This window comes from Protopterus annectens, chromosome 4.part1 (genome assembly GCF_019279795.1).
Source record: "Protopterus annectens isolate FY-2018-M chromosome 4.part1, PAN1.0, whole genome shotgun sequence".
Lineage (NCBI taxonomy): Eukaryota > Metazoa > Chordata > Ceratodontiformes > Protopteridae > Protopterus > Protopterus annectens.
This window is the reverse complement of record NC_056734.1, coordinates 352,869,327-352,889,675: the sequence shown is the minus strand read 5'-3', so window position 1 is coordinate 352,889,675 and position 20,349 is coordinate 352,869,327. Positions and strand designations below refer to the sequence as shown.

General features: G+C 42.7%; 1 protein-coding gene across 4 annotated transcripts in view; it reads right to left on the bottom strand.

Annotated features, from left to right (window-relative positions):
- The window catches only part of ARHGEF4 (Rho guanine nucleotide exchange factor 4), a 1,506,374-nt gene that overhangs the window by 256,636 nt on the left and 1,229,389 nt on the right, over nt 1–20,349 (bottom strand). For all 4 annotated transcript variants that reach the window (XM_044070170.1, XM_044070171.1, XM_044070172.1 and 1 more), the window contains one exon: nt 14,507–14,638. In XM_044070170.1, the coding sequence (XP_043926105.1) occupies nt 14,507–14,638 (132 nt within the window). The remainder of the gene's footprint in view (nt 1–14,506; nt 14,639–20,349) is intronic.

Sequence of the window (20,349 nt, the reverse complement as noted above, 5' to 3'; positions counted from 1 at the left end):
ATTAACCCAGACACCAGATATGGAACAGTTGCATAGCAAACAGAACACATGCATATATGGGACCACAGTGGTAATAACAGCATGCAGGTACATTGATGGCACCATGCCACCAATTTTGGAGTATTTCAATATAGCACATGCATGGAAACAGATTTAAATAATTATCAACCAATAGGACATATGTCCCAACAGAACAGTGAAGTCATTACATACCAGTTGAGGTGGGTATGTAGTTTATTGTTGGAGATATGGGGGGGGGGAGAAAGATGCCAATTAACAACTAGTATATTCCTGTAGTCCATATTACTTTACTAGTCTGTGCTGTTATCTGTACCTTACAAGAATTGCTACAGTACCCTATAGCCTTAGTTTGGACAGTGATATGGCTGTCATTGTTGTTATACATGAACTGGTTTTACCTGCAATATACACCTCTTACCTGGTATACCTGTGGAGGAAATGTTTGTTAACACTGTTTCTACACATACTCCCAGATTCCAGGTTGATGTTGTCATCTGTTTCTGCACAGACTCTGGCTATGTCTTAACCACATGCAGCTGAACCGGGACATATCTAGACTATTGCCCTCTTCAACCTTTAGTGACTTTCCACACTCTTATACAAGCTTTCCTACACAGTTATATTATGTAGCACAGTGTGGGTGACAGTGATCAGTGATACCTTATTATTCAGAGCAACTGCAACACTCACAATTCCATACAATACCAGAGTAAACAGTACCAGTACAGGGTATCAATCTTTTTATTTCTCGGCACATTGTTTGTATCCGATGTACCTGTGGGAGCAATGTTTGTTAGCACTACCTGAATGTTGCCACACAAAGTACCAGATTACACATTAGTATTATGCACATATATTTCACTCTGTTACTGTACACACTCTGGTCACAGCTTGACAACATGGGGGTGTAGATAGGACATACTTGGCTTATTACTCTCATAACAGTTTTGGGAGTTGCTAGAGTGACGGGTATTGTTCTCATAGATGTGTGACAATCAGTTGTATTCCCCGTTTGCTGCCTAAACATCTGGGATCATCCCACAGACTTCCCAGGGGGACAGGGTGACAGGCAGTAGATATGGGCCCATAAACTGGACATTCCGGTCTTATCTGTACAGTTGTGGGGTATGATTCTGTATGCAGCCTACTTCCACTCCCAGGATTCAGACCATGGCTGTCTCTGCTACAACTTAAACACTGTCCATCAGAGTTGTGTGTGCTATATAGATATTGCTGTATATCTCCTATCTGCTTTCTGTCTTATTATTCTCCTGTGGTTTTGCATTCTGACCTTGTATTACAACACTCTTATGCAGGATTTCCTAGAAAGTTATATTTTGTAGGACAGTGTGGGTGACAGTGATGAGTAATACCTTATTATTCAGAGCAACTGCATCAGTCACAATGCCATACAATACCAAAGTAAACAGTACCAGTACAGGGTATCATTCTTGTATATCTGGGCACAGTGTTGGTATATGATAGACATGTGGGAGAAATGTTTGTTAGCACTACCTGAATGTTGCCACACACAGTACCAGATTCCACATTACTATTATGCACATACATCTCACTCTGTTACTGTACACACTCTGGCCACAGCTTGACAACATGGGGGTGTAAATGGGACATATGTGGCTTCTCACTCTCATAAGGCTTTGGGGAGTTGCTAGTGTGCCAGTTTTGTTCTCATAGATGTGTGTCAATCAGCTGTATTTCCTGTTTGTTGCCTATATGTCTGGGATCATCCCACTGATTTCCCAGGGGGACAGGTTGACAGCCAGCAGATATGGGCCACTTTACTGGACATTCTGGTCATATCTGTACAGTTGTGGGGTATGATTCTGTATGCAGATTACTACCACTGTCAGGATTCGAACCATGGTTGTGTGTGCTAAAAATAAAACAGTTCACATCTCAGTTGCATGTGCTATTCAGATTTTGTTTTCTGCCTTTTCACTGTTTTCTGTCTATGTGTCTCTCAGTTGTACTAAATGGCCTCTGGGGATTACACTAGTCATATACAGGCATTCTTACACATTCTAATTATGGTGCACAGTGTGGGTTACAGTGCTTAATACAACAGTACTATTACCTGATTGCAAATCTACATTACCATATGATACCAGAGTATACACATGCAGTTCAGCAGTTAAACCTTTATTGTCAGGCTATTACGCTTTTATTTACATACAAACTATATGAGTCTCTTCCTGCCATATTCTCCAGTGTATGCAGTACTTGCGTTAAACAATACAGATTTTATACAGGCAATTCATTTACTAATACTTTTAGATTTATTTCCTATGACAGTATATGCAAAAGTATTACTGACCTGCCTCGCGTCACAACCTCTCCAGGCGACTTCCGTGGGCCTCCTGGTTCGCGGCCTGCTCACTTGCAGCTGTGGAGGACATAAGAGGAATATTTAGCCATACCTATCCATGATATACATACGATGGCAATTATTACACACATAGTGGAGTGATACTTGCACACAGCTGGGACAGCCTCTGCCGTTCTAGCCTCTTGGATCCACTGTTCCAAGAGATCCCCCTTGCACCGCTTCAGGTCGGCATAGTGATGCTTGACCTGCTCACCAGTTTGGGGTATGCCAGTGGCACTGGTGAGGTCACAGGCGAGATGATCGCAGGCTTCCACCTTATATTGGGAACCCTGGTAATGGCCCTGCAGCAGTCTCTGCTCATGGTCTTTGTCAAGGAGTCCTGCCGTTACTCTGGAATCCTGGATGCACCAGCGCTGCACCTGGAAGTGCACACCTTCTCCCCTTTCTGCCATTGTGCCTGCAAGGGGAAGCTACAACCAGTTATGAGATGTATTCCCGCCTGTTGGGTTTAAGTAGGGCTGATTTACCACACTTTTCCATGACTTGCCAGTTTTGAAAAGGCTAGGCTATGGGCAAACCTGCTTACCTAAGGTTGGCATTGTTTAAAGGTGTATACCACTGGGCACATTGAGTTAGCTGGCCTACACATTGCTTACACGTCCTAAGCTGGCCTGTGCAATGCTTAGCGTTGCTTACATTAGACTTTGCATTATATTTTCTTTTTGGCATTGATTTCTTATTCATTACATCTTATATATATGCCTGGTATCCATGATTCATGAGTATGTACACTGTATGGGGTCCTTCTGTTTTATTGGGGACTTCAACATTCTATTACAATTACACCTCACATCTGGGCTTACTGCTGTACTCCAGTTCACATATTTATGTTATGTAGTGGGTTATAGAACATATGACTGTATACTGATTCCTTTCACAGGTTCAGTTTGATTTTACTATAGTGAGGACTTGGTTGGTGATACCTCATTCTTCTGTACTGCTGTGATGGCTTGGTGGTTAACTACTGTGGCTATAGTGTATAGGGTCCCGGGTTCAAGACCTGCAAAGTTGTTTATTTTGTTGCTGGGCAGAACAAGGGCCATTAGATACAGAGTGATTAAGGCACTTTTGAGCAGTTGTAAGCAGGTTTGTGTGGGTTTGCGCGAGGGTCAGCAATGCTAACCTCCAGTTAAATATGCTTACAGAGAGTTAGCTTCAAAATTGCTTAACCTGTGTGTGCATTGCTTACTTGTGTGCAAACAGGCTTAAACTCACTTACTAGTGCTTAAATATGCTTACTACTGCTTATTGGTGCTTACACTTGCTTACTAGTGCTTACTCCAGCTTACAATTGCACTGATTTAAACAGTAATATCTAATGGTTCTTGGGAAGGTGGGGATTTAGAAGCTGTATGGAGTTATCATTCATTACACATTTGACCTTCCATTTTTATCCATGATTCCTGTGTAAATATACTGTATGGGGCACATGTGCTTATCTACGGACTTTGCAACATTATGACACTGACACCTCACATGTGCATTTAATGCAGTACTCCACTTCAGAAATATATGTTATTTAGTAGGTTATGCAACTAAAATATTGGTCATAATGTGATTTGCCATGGAAAATGGAATGTGCTGCAGTGCGACTCGAACAGGGAATGCCTGCTCATAAGGTGAATGCTCTTCTCACTACACTATTGCTATACTGCTTCATTTGCATATATCTTCCTTGTTATCCTCTTCAGCCGTTTAAGCTACATTAACTGTAGCTAAGCTATGGGCACACCCGCACACCTACCGTTAGCCTTAATCGGATTCATAATAAAAAAAAGGTTTGTTTATTTGATTTGTACACATGGAAGAATGTTGCTGGGGATATGCTGACACCTATGAGTGGTCTCGCTCATTCCTTTGGCCTTTCTGCTGTTCTTCATTGCGGGGGCATGTATATTCTGAAAGCTCTGCTCTCAGACATGCCCCCTGCACTCTTACACACTCCGTGTAAGATTAGGAGATCAGGCAGCGTGCCTTCATTAATATGCATGGCATGCTGCCATCCTGCTCCTAAATGGCCACTTCCGTGCAGGACTAAGCTAGTCTTGCATGGAAAATTAGTAAATCTGGGGCCATGTCTTTCAGACATGCCGCTCCTGACATCATGTCACTTAGACATCCCGCTTCTGACACCATGTCACTTATCCGATCAGGATAAAATAGGTGAAAAGTTGTGGGTTTGGTTCAAGCAGCTTTATGATATACAAACACATCAGGATTGAGACTTAGTAATTTAAACTTAAATAAACATATAAACAGACTGACTACTGCACTCATACAGGTTAACACTCTGGCTGTTCTCTCAAAATGGCACTGCTGCCTACACACGCTCTTTATTTATACGCACATGCCCTCACTTTGAAATGCTTCTTGAAGTTACAACACATGCTCTGTTCTGTCAAAATAAAGAATTACCATAATGTCGAGTTGCAAGACGGCAAGATGGAAACATTGAAAGTTTACATTCATGAACATCTAGCTCGTCGTACGTTTTCCCTTGGTAAGTAAACAATCAGCCAACAAAACTTAAAAAAACAAACCTAAGCAAATAAAACCCACTCAAGTGGGGAGCTTCAGCACCCATACCCCTCCATGTGAGGCACTGTGCCTCTCACACCCCCTCCAACTAAATATATCAACTCTGAGATCACACTACAGTGAAGAAAAGGGCAAAGTTCACCACATTGGCCAACTGACTCCTTTCGCGGCAAAAACGTTCAATGATCTGGATGTTTGTGAATGTAAACTTTTGTCGTTTCCATCTCGCCATTTTTCAACTCAGCATTATGGTGATTCATTATTTTGACATAGATCCATAGGTTCATAGGTTCATAGGTTCATAGGTTCATACTAGGCTATCTGCCCGAGGGCATTTATAAGCCTAGCCATCGTTTTGTGGCTTACGCCACCCCTTTAGTATGGGGAACTATACCCATTATTTTGCTGTGCCTCTGTCGAGCAGTGACACTGAGGTAATTCCTGGGGTATATCTGCGATCTCCCATCCATTGGTCAAGATTTCTCTTGAACAAGGCCAGCGAGGTGCTCTGCCTCACATGTACCGGGATTTTGTTCCACAGCATAGGGAGTCTTTGGGTGATGAATCTATCCCTCCAGCACGTCCTATTAATAGCCGTGTCGAGGTTTAAGTCTCCGCCCTTGTGGCTCTGATGGATCTAGATTTTTGAGGTGAAGCATATTCATCAAATCTGGGTTTGACATGGCCTTGTATGTTAGGCAAAGGTCACCTCTGAGCAGCGGTGACTGAATAGAGCTGGAGTTCTTTCAGTCGGGCAGCATAGGACAGATTTTGAGACCCTTTATCCTTTTGGTGAGGAACTTTGTGGCCTCTCCAGCTGCTGCAAGTGTCGGGTCAGATACATTCAATGGGGCATTGTACTCAATCATTGGTCTGATGAGTGATGAGTAAAGGGAGACTATGACCTCCCTTGATCTAGATGAGAATCCCTTCATGATAAGGTGGGCAATGTAGAAGGACTTCCTAACTACTTTAGCTACATGGGTGTCGAATGACAGACTACTATCAACCTGGGTCCCCAGGTCCCTGATAACTTCTTCTGTGCTCAGTGGATTGCCACCTATTTGGTAGCTAGGGGTAACCTTGTTTTTCCCAAGGGTATGACTATGCATTTTTGGCATTTAACTTTAGGCCGTGGCTCTGGCACCAGTTATCCGCTTCTGTGAGACCCTTCTGAAGGATATCTGTGTCAGATGTGTTTTCTACTATGGCAGTTTGCAGTCATCTGCAAACTTTGTCAGCCATAACCCTCCTGTGTTTGCTTGTACTGGAAAAGTAGATGCCAAACAAGAGTGGGCCCAGGACTGAGCCCTGTGGGACACCACTTGTGACAGGCTTTGAGTCTGACATGGCGCCAGCAACTCTGACCCTGTGGGTTCTGTCACTCAGCCAGTTTGCAACCCATCTTGTGATGTATGGGTTAACATTTAAGCTGATGAGTTTTCCAATGATACCCGAGTGGGGTATTGTATCAAGGCCTTAGCCAGATCGAGGTAGGCTGTATGGACTGCCCTTTCCTCACCAATGGCTTTGGTGACTGCTTCGAAAAAGTCAACCAAGTTTAAAAGGCATGATCTGCCTTTGACAAAGCCAAACTGGGTTGGATCCAAAGTCTGCAAATTCCTATGTCTTTATTTATGAGGTCCATTATGATCCTCTCCATGGCTTTGCAGATAAGGCTTGTCAAGCTAATGGGCCGGTAATTTCCAGGGTCTGTGGAGGCACCGCCTTGTGAAGTGGGACCACAGTTGCAGTGCGCCACTCCTGGGTACGTATCCAGAGGTAAGACTTTGATTAAACAGCTGTCCTAGCTGTGGGTTTAATTCCTCATTGAGTTCGTGGAGCACACAGCCGGGACACCATCGGGTCCCATGGATGCTGTGTTTTTGCTTTGGAGAGAGCAGTTCTCACTTGGGCGCTGGAGATGTTTGGGGGCTGCACTCATTTGGTATAGATATCTCTCCTTTGGGGAGGGGGAGAAGTTTGCACTGAACCTGTCAGCCAGTATGTTGGCAATGTCTGTAGGATCAGTAATCTTCACATCATTTTGAACTAGTTCTGAGCATATCTGGGAGTTTCCTCCTAGGTTTCTAACATAGCTAAAGAAGGCCTTATGATTGTCTTTTGAGTCTTTAGCCATTTTTCTCTCAAATTTGCTTTGGATGATTTTATGAGAGCTCTTAGTTTTTTACTTATAGTGATCAAGGGTGTCTTACCTTTTAAGGATTTTGCTCTATCCTGTAGTAGCTTCCTCCTTTTGTTGTAGAGTTTGTTTATGGCTGGGGTCCACCAGACTGGACGCTTGCCTTTGGTACAAAGAGTCTTTGTTTTGCTTGGGATTGCCTTATCCATGCAGTCCTGCAGGTGCTGGTAGAAGGCGCCATGATTCAGGCTTGAGTATTGTTTTCCGGCCTGAGAGGAGACCACACTAGTCTTTAGAAGTGTGAAGTCAGCTTTTGAGAAGTTCTTTACTGTGGTCTTTTATTTCAGGTGGGGTGGGATGAGGACCTCCAGCGAGATTAGTTTGTGATCTGATCTCACCAGTGAGGGGTATACTTCGTGTTGAACATTGTGCTCCCATGTTCGTGATGATGAGATCAAGTATGTTATCTCCTCTTGTGGGATGGTGACTAGTTGTTCCATGGCATTTGAGTTTATGAATTCCAGGAACTTTTGGGCTAGGGTGTTTGGGCTTGAGTAGTGTTCCCAGTCTATATTAGGGTAATTGAAGTCACCTAGTATGATGGTGTTTGGTGATACATTTATCCCTCTAGTGTTTTCAGGAAGGCCATGTGAGTTTCCTGAGTTTGTGAGGGTGGCCTGTAACATGCTACAATTTGCAGAGCAGTCTTGCCTATGGTTAATTGCACCTGGATGGTCTCCGATGCATCGCGTTGCCACCAGTCTTGAGGTGTGGGTGTCCTTGATGAATATGGATACCCCCTCCTTTCTTGGTATTGTCCGGATTTTGGGGCGAACGCATGATATGAGGTAAAACCTGATAGCTGGGGTGCTCTCAGGAGCCTTGAACCAGGTTTCTGTCACAGCACAGACATCGATGTTCTCCATACTGAGAAGGGCCTCGAGTCGTGCATTTTGAGATTTAGACTTCTGGCATTGAGCAGCATTACCCTTAGTTTTTTCCTTTTTGTGTTCTAGGGTGGTAGGTTTAGAATTTGAGCCTTGCCTAAAAAGGCACTATGGGGTGGCAAGAGCCTTTGCCAATATCCGAATCCCAGGGTGACAGATGCAAGCCGGCAGCGTGGCTTGTCCAGCATGTCATCCCAGGCAGACAGATACTGGATCTCCTTTGAATGACACCAGTGTTTAAGCCAATTGTTAAAGCTGATCATCTTATCTCTGTATTGTGGCATCATTCTTGGTGAAGGTAGGATACTGCTCAAGGTCAGGGTCATACCTGCCTGGGCTACATAATCAGAGAGCTCCTCAATGTCTCTTTTCATGTAGTCCAAGGAGGTGCGCTCAGGTCGCTTACACCAGCGTGGACAATGACTGAGTCATATTTGTACCTGCTGTTGAGAGACCTGAGTGCTTGTGTTATGTGGCGGATTCTAGCCCGACAGGCAGCTTACTGTGACCTTCTCCTTACTCAGTCTGGTGAGCGGGACATCAGTGTGTCTGACTATGGAGTCACCAATGACTAGTGTGTCTGGCATTGTGTTTGGCCTTAAGGGCTGTGACTGTTTGACACTCTGACTGTGAGGTCTATGTGTTATGGTGTTGTGTTCTGAGGTGGTGGTTGTTTGGGTGTCTGCTTTGGAGGCCTCTGCTGTTTTGGTAGATTTTTGATCAGAGCCTCCGAGTATGTCTTTGTGTGTTTATGTGTATGATTTGAGGCTGTAATGGTACTATGTGAGACTGGGTCTATAGTGTGTGTGGTAACCTTCTCCTCCTGACTGGTCTTGCCAGTCCTATGTTGAGAGAGCTCAGCCTCCAGTTTGGCCGTATAGTTGCATCTCTCGCATGTATTTGTGTTTTGTGGGAGGAGGAGAGGGTTGTCTGTGTACATGAGGCAATTGAAACATTGCCTCAATATTCCCAGGTTCACCAGCTGAGCAGGAGAGGACACTAGCAACTGATCCCTCGACATGCTAGAAGGGTAGACGAAAAACTTTAAAAAAAAATTCCAGGGGATGTGGGTGACCGAGAAATGGGGGGTTGCCTTTTTGGGGTACTATCTATGACAAGAGTGCCGTATCAAGGTAATAAGTACTGTAGGAGCAAGTGCTAGGTTTAATAGATAGAGAATAGTCTACTTGGAGTCAAGTAGAGATGATCTTTTTAGTTATAGGATACGCTGATTTGATCAGTAGTATAGTTCGAGGAAGGTAGTTTTAAGGGAAAATTTGAAGAGTGGACTTTAGGTAGCCCGAATAGTTTAAACCTGCTTAACCGGCACTGCCCTAGTGTGCAACAGTGGCAGCTCCGCACTAACGTTTATACCAGGGGCTGGAAAGCTAGAAACTGGCCCAAACGACCAATAAACTACTAGTTACTGGCTGAAACCTCACAAAACTGGACAAAGGCAGCTCAATGCTTCCCACTCCCACTGGTAAGGTAGCTTCCCTTTCCCCAACTAAGGCAAGGAAACAGTACACAGGAACTACAACCAAAGCCCAGGAATCAGCAACTCTGAAACTGGACTAAACTAGTAAAGCAGGAAAAACAAGAGATATTTTTTCGTTTTTTTTTTTTTCACAAAACAGGCAGAAACAGGTACAGCAAACACTTATAAATGCTATGAATCAGCTACTACAGCTTACACAGAAGAATTTGCTACAAATACAGTCAAATAGTAACAAACAAGGATTCCAAGTGCAATATTAAGTTAAATGCAGTAAAAACAGCTTCAATGTAACAGAAAGGCAGGCAAAATACAGTTGCTAGGTATTCAGATGTGGAAAGCAACACAAAATATACTTAGTATCAAGAAAAGTCGCTTATTCAGCTCTCTGCAGCCTGGATTACTCTGCTGGCCCACGTGGAGTCTGTGCTGAGTAGGTACAAGCTGAAAATTTTATACCAGGGGGCTGGAAAGCTAGAAACTGGCCCAAAACGACCAATAAACTACTAGTTACTGGCTGAAACCTCACAAAACTGGACAAAAGGCAGCTCAATGCTTTCCACTCCCACTGGTAAGCAAGGTAGCTTCCCTTCCCCCAAATAAGGCAAGGAAACAGTACACAGGAACTACAACCAAAGCCCAGGAATCAGCAACTCTGAAACTGGACTAAACTAGTAAAGCAGGAAAAACAAGAGATATTTTCTTTTTTCTCTTTTTTTTCACAAAACAGGCAGAAACAGGTACAGCAAACACTTATAAATGCTATGAATCAGCTACTACAGCTTACACAGAAGAATTTGCTACAAATACAGTCAAATAGTAACAAACAAGGATTCCAAGTGCAATATTAAGTTAAATGCAGTAAAACAGCTTCAATGTAACAGAAAGGCAGGCAATACAGTTGCTAGGTATTCAGATGTGGAAAGCAACAAAAATATACTTAGTATCAAGAAAAGTCGCATATTCAGCTCTCTGAAGCCTGGATTACTCTGCTGGCCCACGTGAGGTCTGTGCTGAGTAGGTACAAGCTGAAAGTTTTATACCAGGGGCTGGAAAAGCTAGAAACTGGCCCAAACGACCAATAAACTACTAGTTACTGGCTGAAACCTCACAAAACTGGACAAAGGCAGCTCAATGCTTCCCACTCCCACTGGTAAGCAAGGTAGCTTCCCTTCCCCAAATAAGGCAAGGAAACAGTACACAGGAACTACAACCAAAGCCCAGGAATCAGCAACTCTGAAACTGGACTAAACTAGTAAAGCAGGAAAAACAAGAGATATTTTTTCTTTTTTTTTTTTTTTTCACAAAACAGGCAGAAACAGGTACAGCAAACACTTATAAATGCTATGAATCAGCTACTACAGCTTACACAGAAGAATTTGCTACAAATACAGTCAAATAGTAACAAACAAGGATTCCAAGTGCAATATTAAGTTAAATGCAGTAAAACAGCTTCAATGTAACAGAAAGGCAGGCAAATACAGTTGCTAGGTATTCAGATGTGGAAAGCAACAAAAATATACTTAGTATCAAGAAAAGTCGCTTATTCAGCTCTCTGCAGCCTGGATTACTCTGCTGGCCCACGTGGAGTCTGTGCTGAGTAGGTACAAGCTGAAAGTTTTATACCAGGGGCTGGAAAAAGCTAGAAACTGGCCCAAAACGACCAATAAACTACTAGTTACTGGCTGAAACCTCACAAAACTGGACAAAGGCAGCTCAATGCTTCCCACTCCCACTGGTAAGCAAGGTAGCTTCCCTTCCCCAAATAAGGCAAGGAAACAGTACACAGGAACTACAACCAAAGCCCAGGAATCAGCAACTCTGAAACTGGACTAAACTAGTAAAGCAGGAAAAACAAGAGATATTTTTTCTTTTTTTCACAAAACAGGCAGAAACAGGTACAGCAAACACTTATAAATGCTATGAATCAGCTACTACAGCTTACACAGAAGAATTTGCTACAAATACAGTCAAATAGTAACAAACAAGGATTCCAAGTGCAATATTAAGTTAAATGCAGTAAAAACAGCTTCAATGTAACAGAAAGGCAGGAAATACAGTTGCTAGGTATTCAGATGTGGAAAGCAACAAAAATATACTTAGTATCAAGAAAGTCGCTTATTCAGCTCTCTGCAGCCTGGATTACTCTGCTGGCCCACGGAGTCTGTGCTGAGTAGGTACAAGCTGAAAGTTTTATACCAGGGGCTGGAAAAGCTAGAAACTGGCCCAAAACGACCAATAAACTACTAGTTACTGGCTGAAACCTCACAAAACTGGACAAAGGCAGCTCAATGCTTCCCACTCCCACTGGTAAGCAAGGTAGCTTCCTTCCCCAAATAAGGCAAGGAAACAGTACACAGGAACTACAACCAAAGCCCAGGAATCAGCAACTCTGAAACTGGACTAAACTAGTAAAGCAGGAAAACAAGAGATATATTTTTCTTTTTTTCTTTTTTCAAAACAGGCAGAAACAGGTACAGCAAACACTTATAAATGCTATGAATCAGCTACTACAGCTTACACAGAAGAATTTGCTACAAATACAGTCAAATAGTAACAAACAAGGATTCCTGATATATATATATAAATGTCCATAGATATATATATAAATGTATGTATATATATATATATATATATATATATATATATATATATATATATATATATAAAATCATAGGAAGTTACTAGGTTAATGGTCCTGGGGCCCTTACAAGCCTAGCCAAGAGTTTATCCCTGAAAAAACCTTAGTCAGCACCTGTCTCCCCTGTCAATGAGGGACACAGGTGGAACCCCTGGGACAAATATGAGGTTTCCCATCCACTCATCAAGGTTGCACTTGAAGAGGGTCAGCAAGGCTCTCTGTTTGACGTGTATGGTAAGTCTATTCCAGAGATGGGGCAGCCTCTGGGAGACAAAGCTATATCTTCAGCAGGTTTTGTTGATGCCATGTATTAGATTTAGGCCTTTCGAGCAGATAATGCAGGAGGAGTTAGATTTATGGATATGGAGCAACTCTAGTAGGGTAGGGTCCGAGATTGCCTTGTAGCCGAGATATAGATCACCTCTGAGCAATCTGTATGATACTGAGTAGAGTGATAGTGATTTGAGCCTGTCTACATAGGTATATATGTGTGTGTATGCATGTGTGTGTGTGTGTGTGTGTGTGTGTGTGTGTGTGTGTGTGTGTGTGTGTGTGTATGTATATATATATATATATATATATATATATATATATATATATATATATGTGTGTGTGTGTGTGTGTGTGTGTATTATACATACAAGCATACCTTAATCGGAATAATCAAATGTCAATGTATGTTGTTGATGTCGACAATAAAATGTTGGCAATACAAAAGTCAGTATATATGAGGAATAGGTCTGCAGCATGCAAATTAAACTACAAAAAATTGTAAAAAAAATATATATATTTTTAGGGGGGCAAGGCACACTGTACCCCCCCCCCCCATGTGGGGGTATGGGCTACCACCCCTCTGTTAATCATATATACTGACTCTAACATTGCACAAGCCCCAGGGAAGGGACACATTCTCCAATCCCAGGGATTTTCCATATTGCACACCTGCTGACCATCTCTTTTGTCAATCAAAGTGTGCTGACAAAACAGATATTTAGAATTTCTTTCATATGTATGTATATACATACGTGCATGTGTGTAAATTGCTTAAATAAGAGCGATAGAGTCCATTTTGAGTGAAAGATTCATGTTTGGTGATAGTGCCCTTAGGCATCTCTGATTTTAGGCACCACAACATAATACTGCTGCTGTCTTGCAATTTTTCTACAATTACAAGTAGCATTCATATATTTTAGACCAGTTGTTCATTTGTGATTGATAACAAGATTCTACCTTCTGCTGTGATATAATCCACTTATTCTGTTAAGCAATGGAAGCTATTTTACATACAAATTAATGTTCATTATCCAAAGAATGCTCATCATAGAAAGATAAGAAAGAAGCAAGAACATCAGGTAGAGAGGCAGCCAAAGGTGAGGATCCTAAAGAATATCAGCACAATCAATTCCTAAGTGCCAAAAGAAAATGTGATGGTTAGTTTAAGTATAAGAAACATTAAATTCATGGTTTACCTTTTCTGCATAAAATACGGCAGGGATTTATTTTGCTTTATCATTTTCCAAAACAAAATGTGTCACTGGTTAAGGGCTGCTGTATCACCTAGACTATTCATGTCTTACCTTATACACAGGCCTTTGACTCACCTACCACCAGCACCAAACGCACATGCTAACAAATACTGTCTTGTTCTTGTATAAAGTGTGCCTAAAGTTCTTTGACCACCAATTACGCATGTTAACAAACACTATTTTACTCTTATATAATATATGGCTGAAATTCACTGGATTTTTGCCTCCATAATCCTAGTAAGATTATGTTCTACACTACAGCTTTTGCCAAAAAATATATACTTGTTATACATTTTGGTAAACATTACCCTTTCATTTTCTTTGCCTTTCCATGTCCCCTTTTCTAAAAATATAACTTTTCTGAAAAGTCATCTCTTTTACCTTCTACAGATTATGAAATATTAACAGAATCTTGTTATACAGACCTCAACGATGCTTTTCTACAGTATATTCCTTGAGATCCTCCTGCCTTGCTCTGCTCCCAGTCAAACTCTGTCTTCCCTGAGGTGTGATCTTAGTATTAGATATGATACACTTGTGTGGGGTGTAGACCTCAACCTGCAATCACTGTACCGTTGGCATAACTGTAAATTGGTTTGAAGGGGAAAATTTTGCTATAGCTATCCCCAACATCCCACTAGAACTTACGATAGCTTCACCACAAGAAACCCTTTCATATTATTCTGGAAGAAAAACTGAACTGTAAACATTAATCTGAATTTAGAATCGAGTCATACCTCTAATAAACAGAAACATATTTCCTAAAAAGTGACCGGATGCAGGGTTACCTTCTTGCAATAGACCATTTGGTGGTCAAACAGGAAGCACATCCGCTGCTGACTTTTGGCTTGAGGCTGAGCAATACGAGTAAGTTCTCCAGAATAGATCAGTTCTGAGCTTCGGATCAACACGTTTTCACCCTAAGATTCAAAACACAATACAGGAAATCGATGAGAAATCAAAAGAGGAAAACTGAGCTCAGACTAGTGAGATTACATAAAGGTTTGCCTTTTTTGCTACTCTTATTCTGATCTTTAATGGACACAAAAAACTTAGGCTACTGAGGTTACATAAATGTTTGACTGGTACTCTTATCTTGATTTTTTTTGTAACCCATCATTGCCTGGTTAATTGCATGCATCACAACCTTCAGACATTGAAAACAGGAACAAAGGCCCTTTGAAAAGTAGGTACATCCAGCCAAAAATGTGGATGTCTAATTAGCTTAAAATCTGAATAACAAATAAGACATAACTCTTCCTGCTTCCAGTAGGAATGTGGGATACTACTCAGAAACCTGTTTAAAAAACAAAGAGTGACAAAAATGTTGGAAAATATAAGCACACTATCAAAAAGAGAGTACAGAATTTGAAGATGTTAAAAAACTGGAATGGAGAATTCTACCACACAAGGCCATTTAATTTTGCTTCTAAAAAAAAAAGATGAAAGCTACATGTCCTCTTTCTTTAAATTATTTGTGCCACTTGTGTGTTGGCCATATAGTGTGCTTTTTTGTGTACTAGACAGCTTAAAAAATCCCAAGTCATGAAGGGAATTCAGACTAATTGTGCAAAAGGGTAAATTAAGCCAGAAAATAGGGACATACTTCCAGAAACAAGAAAGTACAGTTTTGTACCTACCATAAATGTAGATGTTCGAGTGCTAATACAGCTGCAGTCATAACAGATGGGTTCTCCTGCCGTCAGGCGGGTCCTTGGTCAGCCAAATTCCAAAGTCTAGGTCTGGCGTCGGTTGTCGTCGCTTCTTCCCTGACGTCAGTGCGACAGGGGTATAAAGGAACCAGCCGACGCCATTTTCTTCAGTTTTTCTTGCCCCAGATGTCAGGTGCCCCCAGAAGGAAGGCAATACATAAATTTGTGTAATCATGCAGTGCAATATAATCAAAATACAGTAGTTGCAAGCAAATACATCATAAATGAATACCCCAATCAGGTTGTATGAGGATGTGTTAGCCTATAGGCCTGTCCCAAGAGGGGAAGGAGGGAGGAAACCTGGACTGCAGCTGTATTAGCACTCGAACATCTACATTTATGGTAGGTACAAAACTGTACTATGTTCATCGTGCATACAGCTGCAGTCATAACAGATGGGTAGAATCCCAAAGCTAAGAAAGGGGTGGTAGGCACTAGGTGGAATTAGGAGGAGCCAAAATGCCCTGCAAGACTGCAGTGGCAAAGCCTGCTCTAGATTTTGAGTATAATGGTAGGTTGTAGTGCTTGGAGAAGGTATGCACAGAACTCCAAGTGGCTGCTTTCAAAATATCCTTGGTAAGAACTCCTCTGAGGAATGCTGCAGAGGTGGCTGTGGCCCTGGTGGAATGAGTCCTAATGCCTGTAGGAACAGTTTTGCCATGAAAGGAATAGCAAAAGCGTATGCAGTGGGCTGTCCATTTTGAGATTGTCTGTTTGGAAATTGGCTTCCCTTGAGCTCCTAATGCATAGGCCACAAAGAGCTGTTCTGATTTTCTGAAAGGCTTTGTTCTGTCCAAATAATAACGCAGTTGTCTGTGGATGTCCAAGGAATGTAGTAATCTCTCCCCTTTGTTTTGAGGATTAGGATAAAAAGTAGGTAAATGTATGACCTGATTTAAAGCTACCCTGGATACCACTTTAGGCATAAAGGACGGGTTGGTTCATAAGGAAACTCTGTCCTGATGGAAGATGATAAAAGGTTGGACGGCCATGAGAGCCTGTAGTTCTGAAACTCTACGAGCTGAGGTGATAGCCAGAAGGAAAGCTGTTTTCCAGGACAAATATTGCAAATCTGATGAGGCAGCTGGCTCAAAGGGAGGCAAGGTCAGTTTTTCCAGCATGAAATTAAGATCCCAAGCAGGTATTGGTTGTTTTCTTGGAGGCCTTAAATTCTTAGCCCTCTGAGGAACTGCCTTAGGAGAAGGTGAGAGAATAAAGGTGGATCAGTGTTGTATTCTGCAGAAATGGCTGATGCATGGATTTTGATGGAGGAGAAAGAAAGTCCACTGCTTAGCAGTTCAGCCAAATATTGTAGTATTTGAGGTAAATTCAGTTTTCCAGGATCCTGGCCCTTTTTCTCATTCCAGACACAAAACGTTTCCATTTTGGAGTAAGCTTTTCTAGTTGATGGCCTTCTGGCCTCCAAAATGACATCCTGCACCTCCTTGGAGAGTAGGGCCTGTTGTGATGCTAAGGAATCTTCCATGCGGCTAGATTGAGTGTTTTTAGCTGGATGTGAAGAGTTTTGAAACTGTGCTGAGTCAGGAGAAGAGGCATTAGAGGCAGGGTCCATGGTGGGGAATGCGTCAGGCTCCTCAGGAGTGGGTACCAGTGTTGCCTTGGCCAGTCCGGAGCAATGAGGATCATCTTTGGTCTGTCTGCTTTGGTCTTTAATAGAACTTTGGGCAGCAGAGGTAGAGGAGGGAAGGCATAAACTGTCATTGATGTCCAACTGAAGGAAAGAGCGTCCACTCTCCAGGCCTTTGGATGGAAGATCCTTGAGCAGAATTTTGACAATTGATGATTCTCGTGGGAGGCAAAGAGATCTATGTCTGGCCTTCCCCATTCTTGTATGATTTCTGTAAAAACTTTTGGATGCAATTTCCCTTCGTGTGGATCTGTCATATTCCTGCTTAGGTTGTCTGCCAGCGTGTTTTCCTTGCCTGGCAAGTACTGTGCTTGTAGTTCCATCTGTAAGTCCATGGCCATGTTCCAAAGTGACATGGCCAGTCTGCATAGAGGATAAGAATGGGTTCCTCCCTGTTTGTTTATGTACCACATAACTGTGGTGTTGTCCGTTCTTATCAATAGTTGACCTGGTTGTAGAAGGTCCTTGAAAGCTATAATAGCATTTATTACTGCTAGCATTTCTTTTTGATTGATGTGAAGGTGCTTTTCTTTTTGGGACCATTTGCCCTGAATGCACCGGTCTGTCATGTGCGCCCCCCAGGCGTAGTCCGAGGTGTCTGTTGTGATGACTTGATTTGCTTCAGGCTTGCTGAATGGAAGACCTGTGTTTGTTTGACATGCTTGAGCCCACCACAGAAATTCCTTTTGCAGACATGGAATTAGTGGTATTATTATTTCCAAACTGTGGCTGTGTTGAGACCATATGTTTTTCAGGTACCATTGTAGTTTTCTCATATGCAGCTTTGCACATGGGATTAGTAAGATGCAAGATGCCATGAATCCCAGACCCTGCAGGATCTTCCTTGCAGTCAGCCTGGTGCAATTTGCCAGTGTTCTGAAGTATTGAATTAGTTGCCCCTGCTTCTCTGGCATGAGGTAGGCCATCTGGGTGTTTGTGTCCAAATTGGCACCCAGGAAAATTACCTTCAGAGAGGGTATTAGCCTTGATTTCTCTTTGTTGACAGTGTATCCCAGAGAGTTTAATAACATTATTACATAAGCCAGATGTTTCAGAAGAATGTGCTTGCTGTCTGCTTGGATCAGGCAGTCATCCAAATAAGGGTATATTTGTATCCCTTGAAGTCTGCAGTAGGCAATTACTGATGCCAGGCATTTCGTGAATACTCTGGGCGCAGTAGATAAGCCAAAGGGCAATGCAGAGAATTGATAATGGGTTGAACCTGCAAGAAATCTGAGGTACCTTCTGCAATTTTGTCTGATTGGGACATGCAGGTATGCCTACTTGAGGTCCAATGTTACCAGCCAAGACTCCTTGCCCAGCATGGGAAGAAGTTGCTGTAGAGTGAGCATCTTGAATTTTGGTACGAGTAGAAATGTGTTTAGGATGGATATATCCAAAATAGGTCTCCAATCTTTTCCCTTCCTTGGCACCAGAAATAGCCTGGAATAAAAACCTTGACCTTGTTCGTGTGTAGGTACCTCTTGAATAGCTTTCATGTTTATGAGATCTGAAATTTGCCTTTGTGCCTCTGCCCTTTGATTGTGTGGCAGGTTTGGCATGCCTCTCATTTTGGAAGGGTATGAAAATGGAATTTGTAGCCTCTGTTTATAATGTCCAGGATCCATTTGTCCTTTGTGACAACATGCCAATTTTTTTGAAAATAATGCCAGCTTTCCTCCTAAGGGGCTGCCATTTGAGACCTGGTTGGCATGCAAAGGGGAAAGTCATTGGGTTTGCTTTCTGAAAGATTGCGAGTTGTCCTCACCACCTCTTTGTGTAGGAGCTTGCCATTGTCTGCATCTATACGATCCTTGCGATTGTCCTCTGCCCCTCGGGCGCCTGTATCTGCCTCTTTGGGGTCTGTCTGTGGCAGGAAAGGACCAGTTTTCGGAAGGCCAATTTCTACTAAAACGTGGGGGTTGAACCTGCAGAAATTCTTTCACAGTTTGCATTGATTTAGCCTTTTCCTCCATTTTCCGTAATACTTCCTCAGCATTAGCACCAAATAATACATCCTTTTGAAGAGGGGCGTCTAGTAATTTAGCTTTGACATGATCAGGCAAGGCTTGTTCCTTGAGCCAGGCATGCCTACGTATGACTGAGTCTGTAACAGCAGCTCTACATGAGGCCTCTAGAGCATCAAAACCACATTGTAAGGTATGCTTACCCACTTGTTCTGCACTATGCATCAAATTCTGCAACTACTTCAAGTCTGGTTGTTCAGGATGTGACATTTTACTTTTCAATTGTGATAACAAAAACTGTTGGTATTTTAGCATATGAAACTGACAGTTTAAGGCCCTCATGGATAAGGTAGCCGAGGTATATACCTTTTTTCCCCACCTTTCTAAGGATCTGGAATCTCTCTCGGAAGGCAATGGATTTTTGGCAATGGAGGCCTTAACTCCCTTGGGCCCCTGTGAGATGGTTTCTAGGTCAGCAGCATGGCTTTTGTATAGAAATTGGTGTGAGTCAGGAACCCTGTAGTACCTGTCAGGCTTAACTGGAGCTGGAGGTAGAGAGTCCGGGTTAAGGCAGGCCTCCGAGTAAACATCATCTAGGATGTCCAAGACAGGAGGTATAGCCAGAGGCCTGTGCTGGGGTAACAAAAGAAATTCCCTGAGCCTTTTCTTGGAATCTGAATAATCCTGGCCTTCCCAGTGGAAGTGTTCCCTTAAGGTATGCAAAGTTTCCCCAAATGAGTAATCCTCAGGGGGGGGTAGAAGGAATAGACTCCTCCGCACCAGAGTCTTCAAAAGGGGAGTAAGACTGTTCCTGATCATCAGAGTGTTCTGAAATAATGGAGCCCTGATCAGAGGAGGGGGAATCTTCCTCCACTCTGGGCCTTTTGTCCGGAGGGGGCTGAGAACCTCTGATTAGAGTAATTAAATCCTCAGCCATTTTAAGCATCTGTTTCTTAGGCATGGGGCCTGGAGATGGGCCCTGTGTAGCTGGTCTCTTAGAGTGCATGGTTGCTTTAGACTTGGTGAAAGCCTTGATGGAGAAAGAAGAGGAAGGTCTGAAGACACCTTGAGTGGAGGTGGACCTGTCCACATTCTGTGTTTCAACGCCAAGAGTGGCTTCGTATCTGTAGTCGGGTGTGGGCCGAGGAGCCTGCGACCTCGGGCACAGGAGACACCGCCAAAGATGTGTCGCCGGTAATCAGGGGCTGCGAGGGCCTCGCTGAGAACCGGACCACGTGTAGTCGGCTTTGGCGTGGTGTCGGTAGAGGCCGCGGACCTCGAGTGTCGGTCCTTGTCTTTGCTTT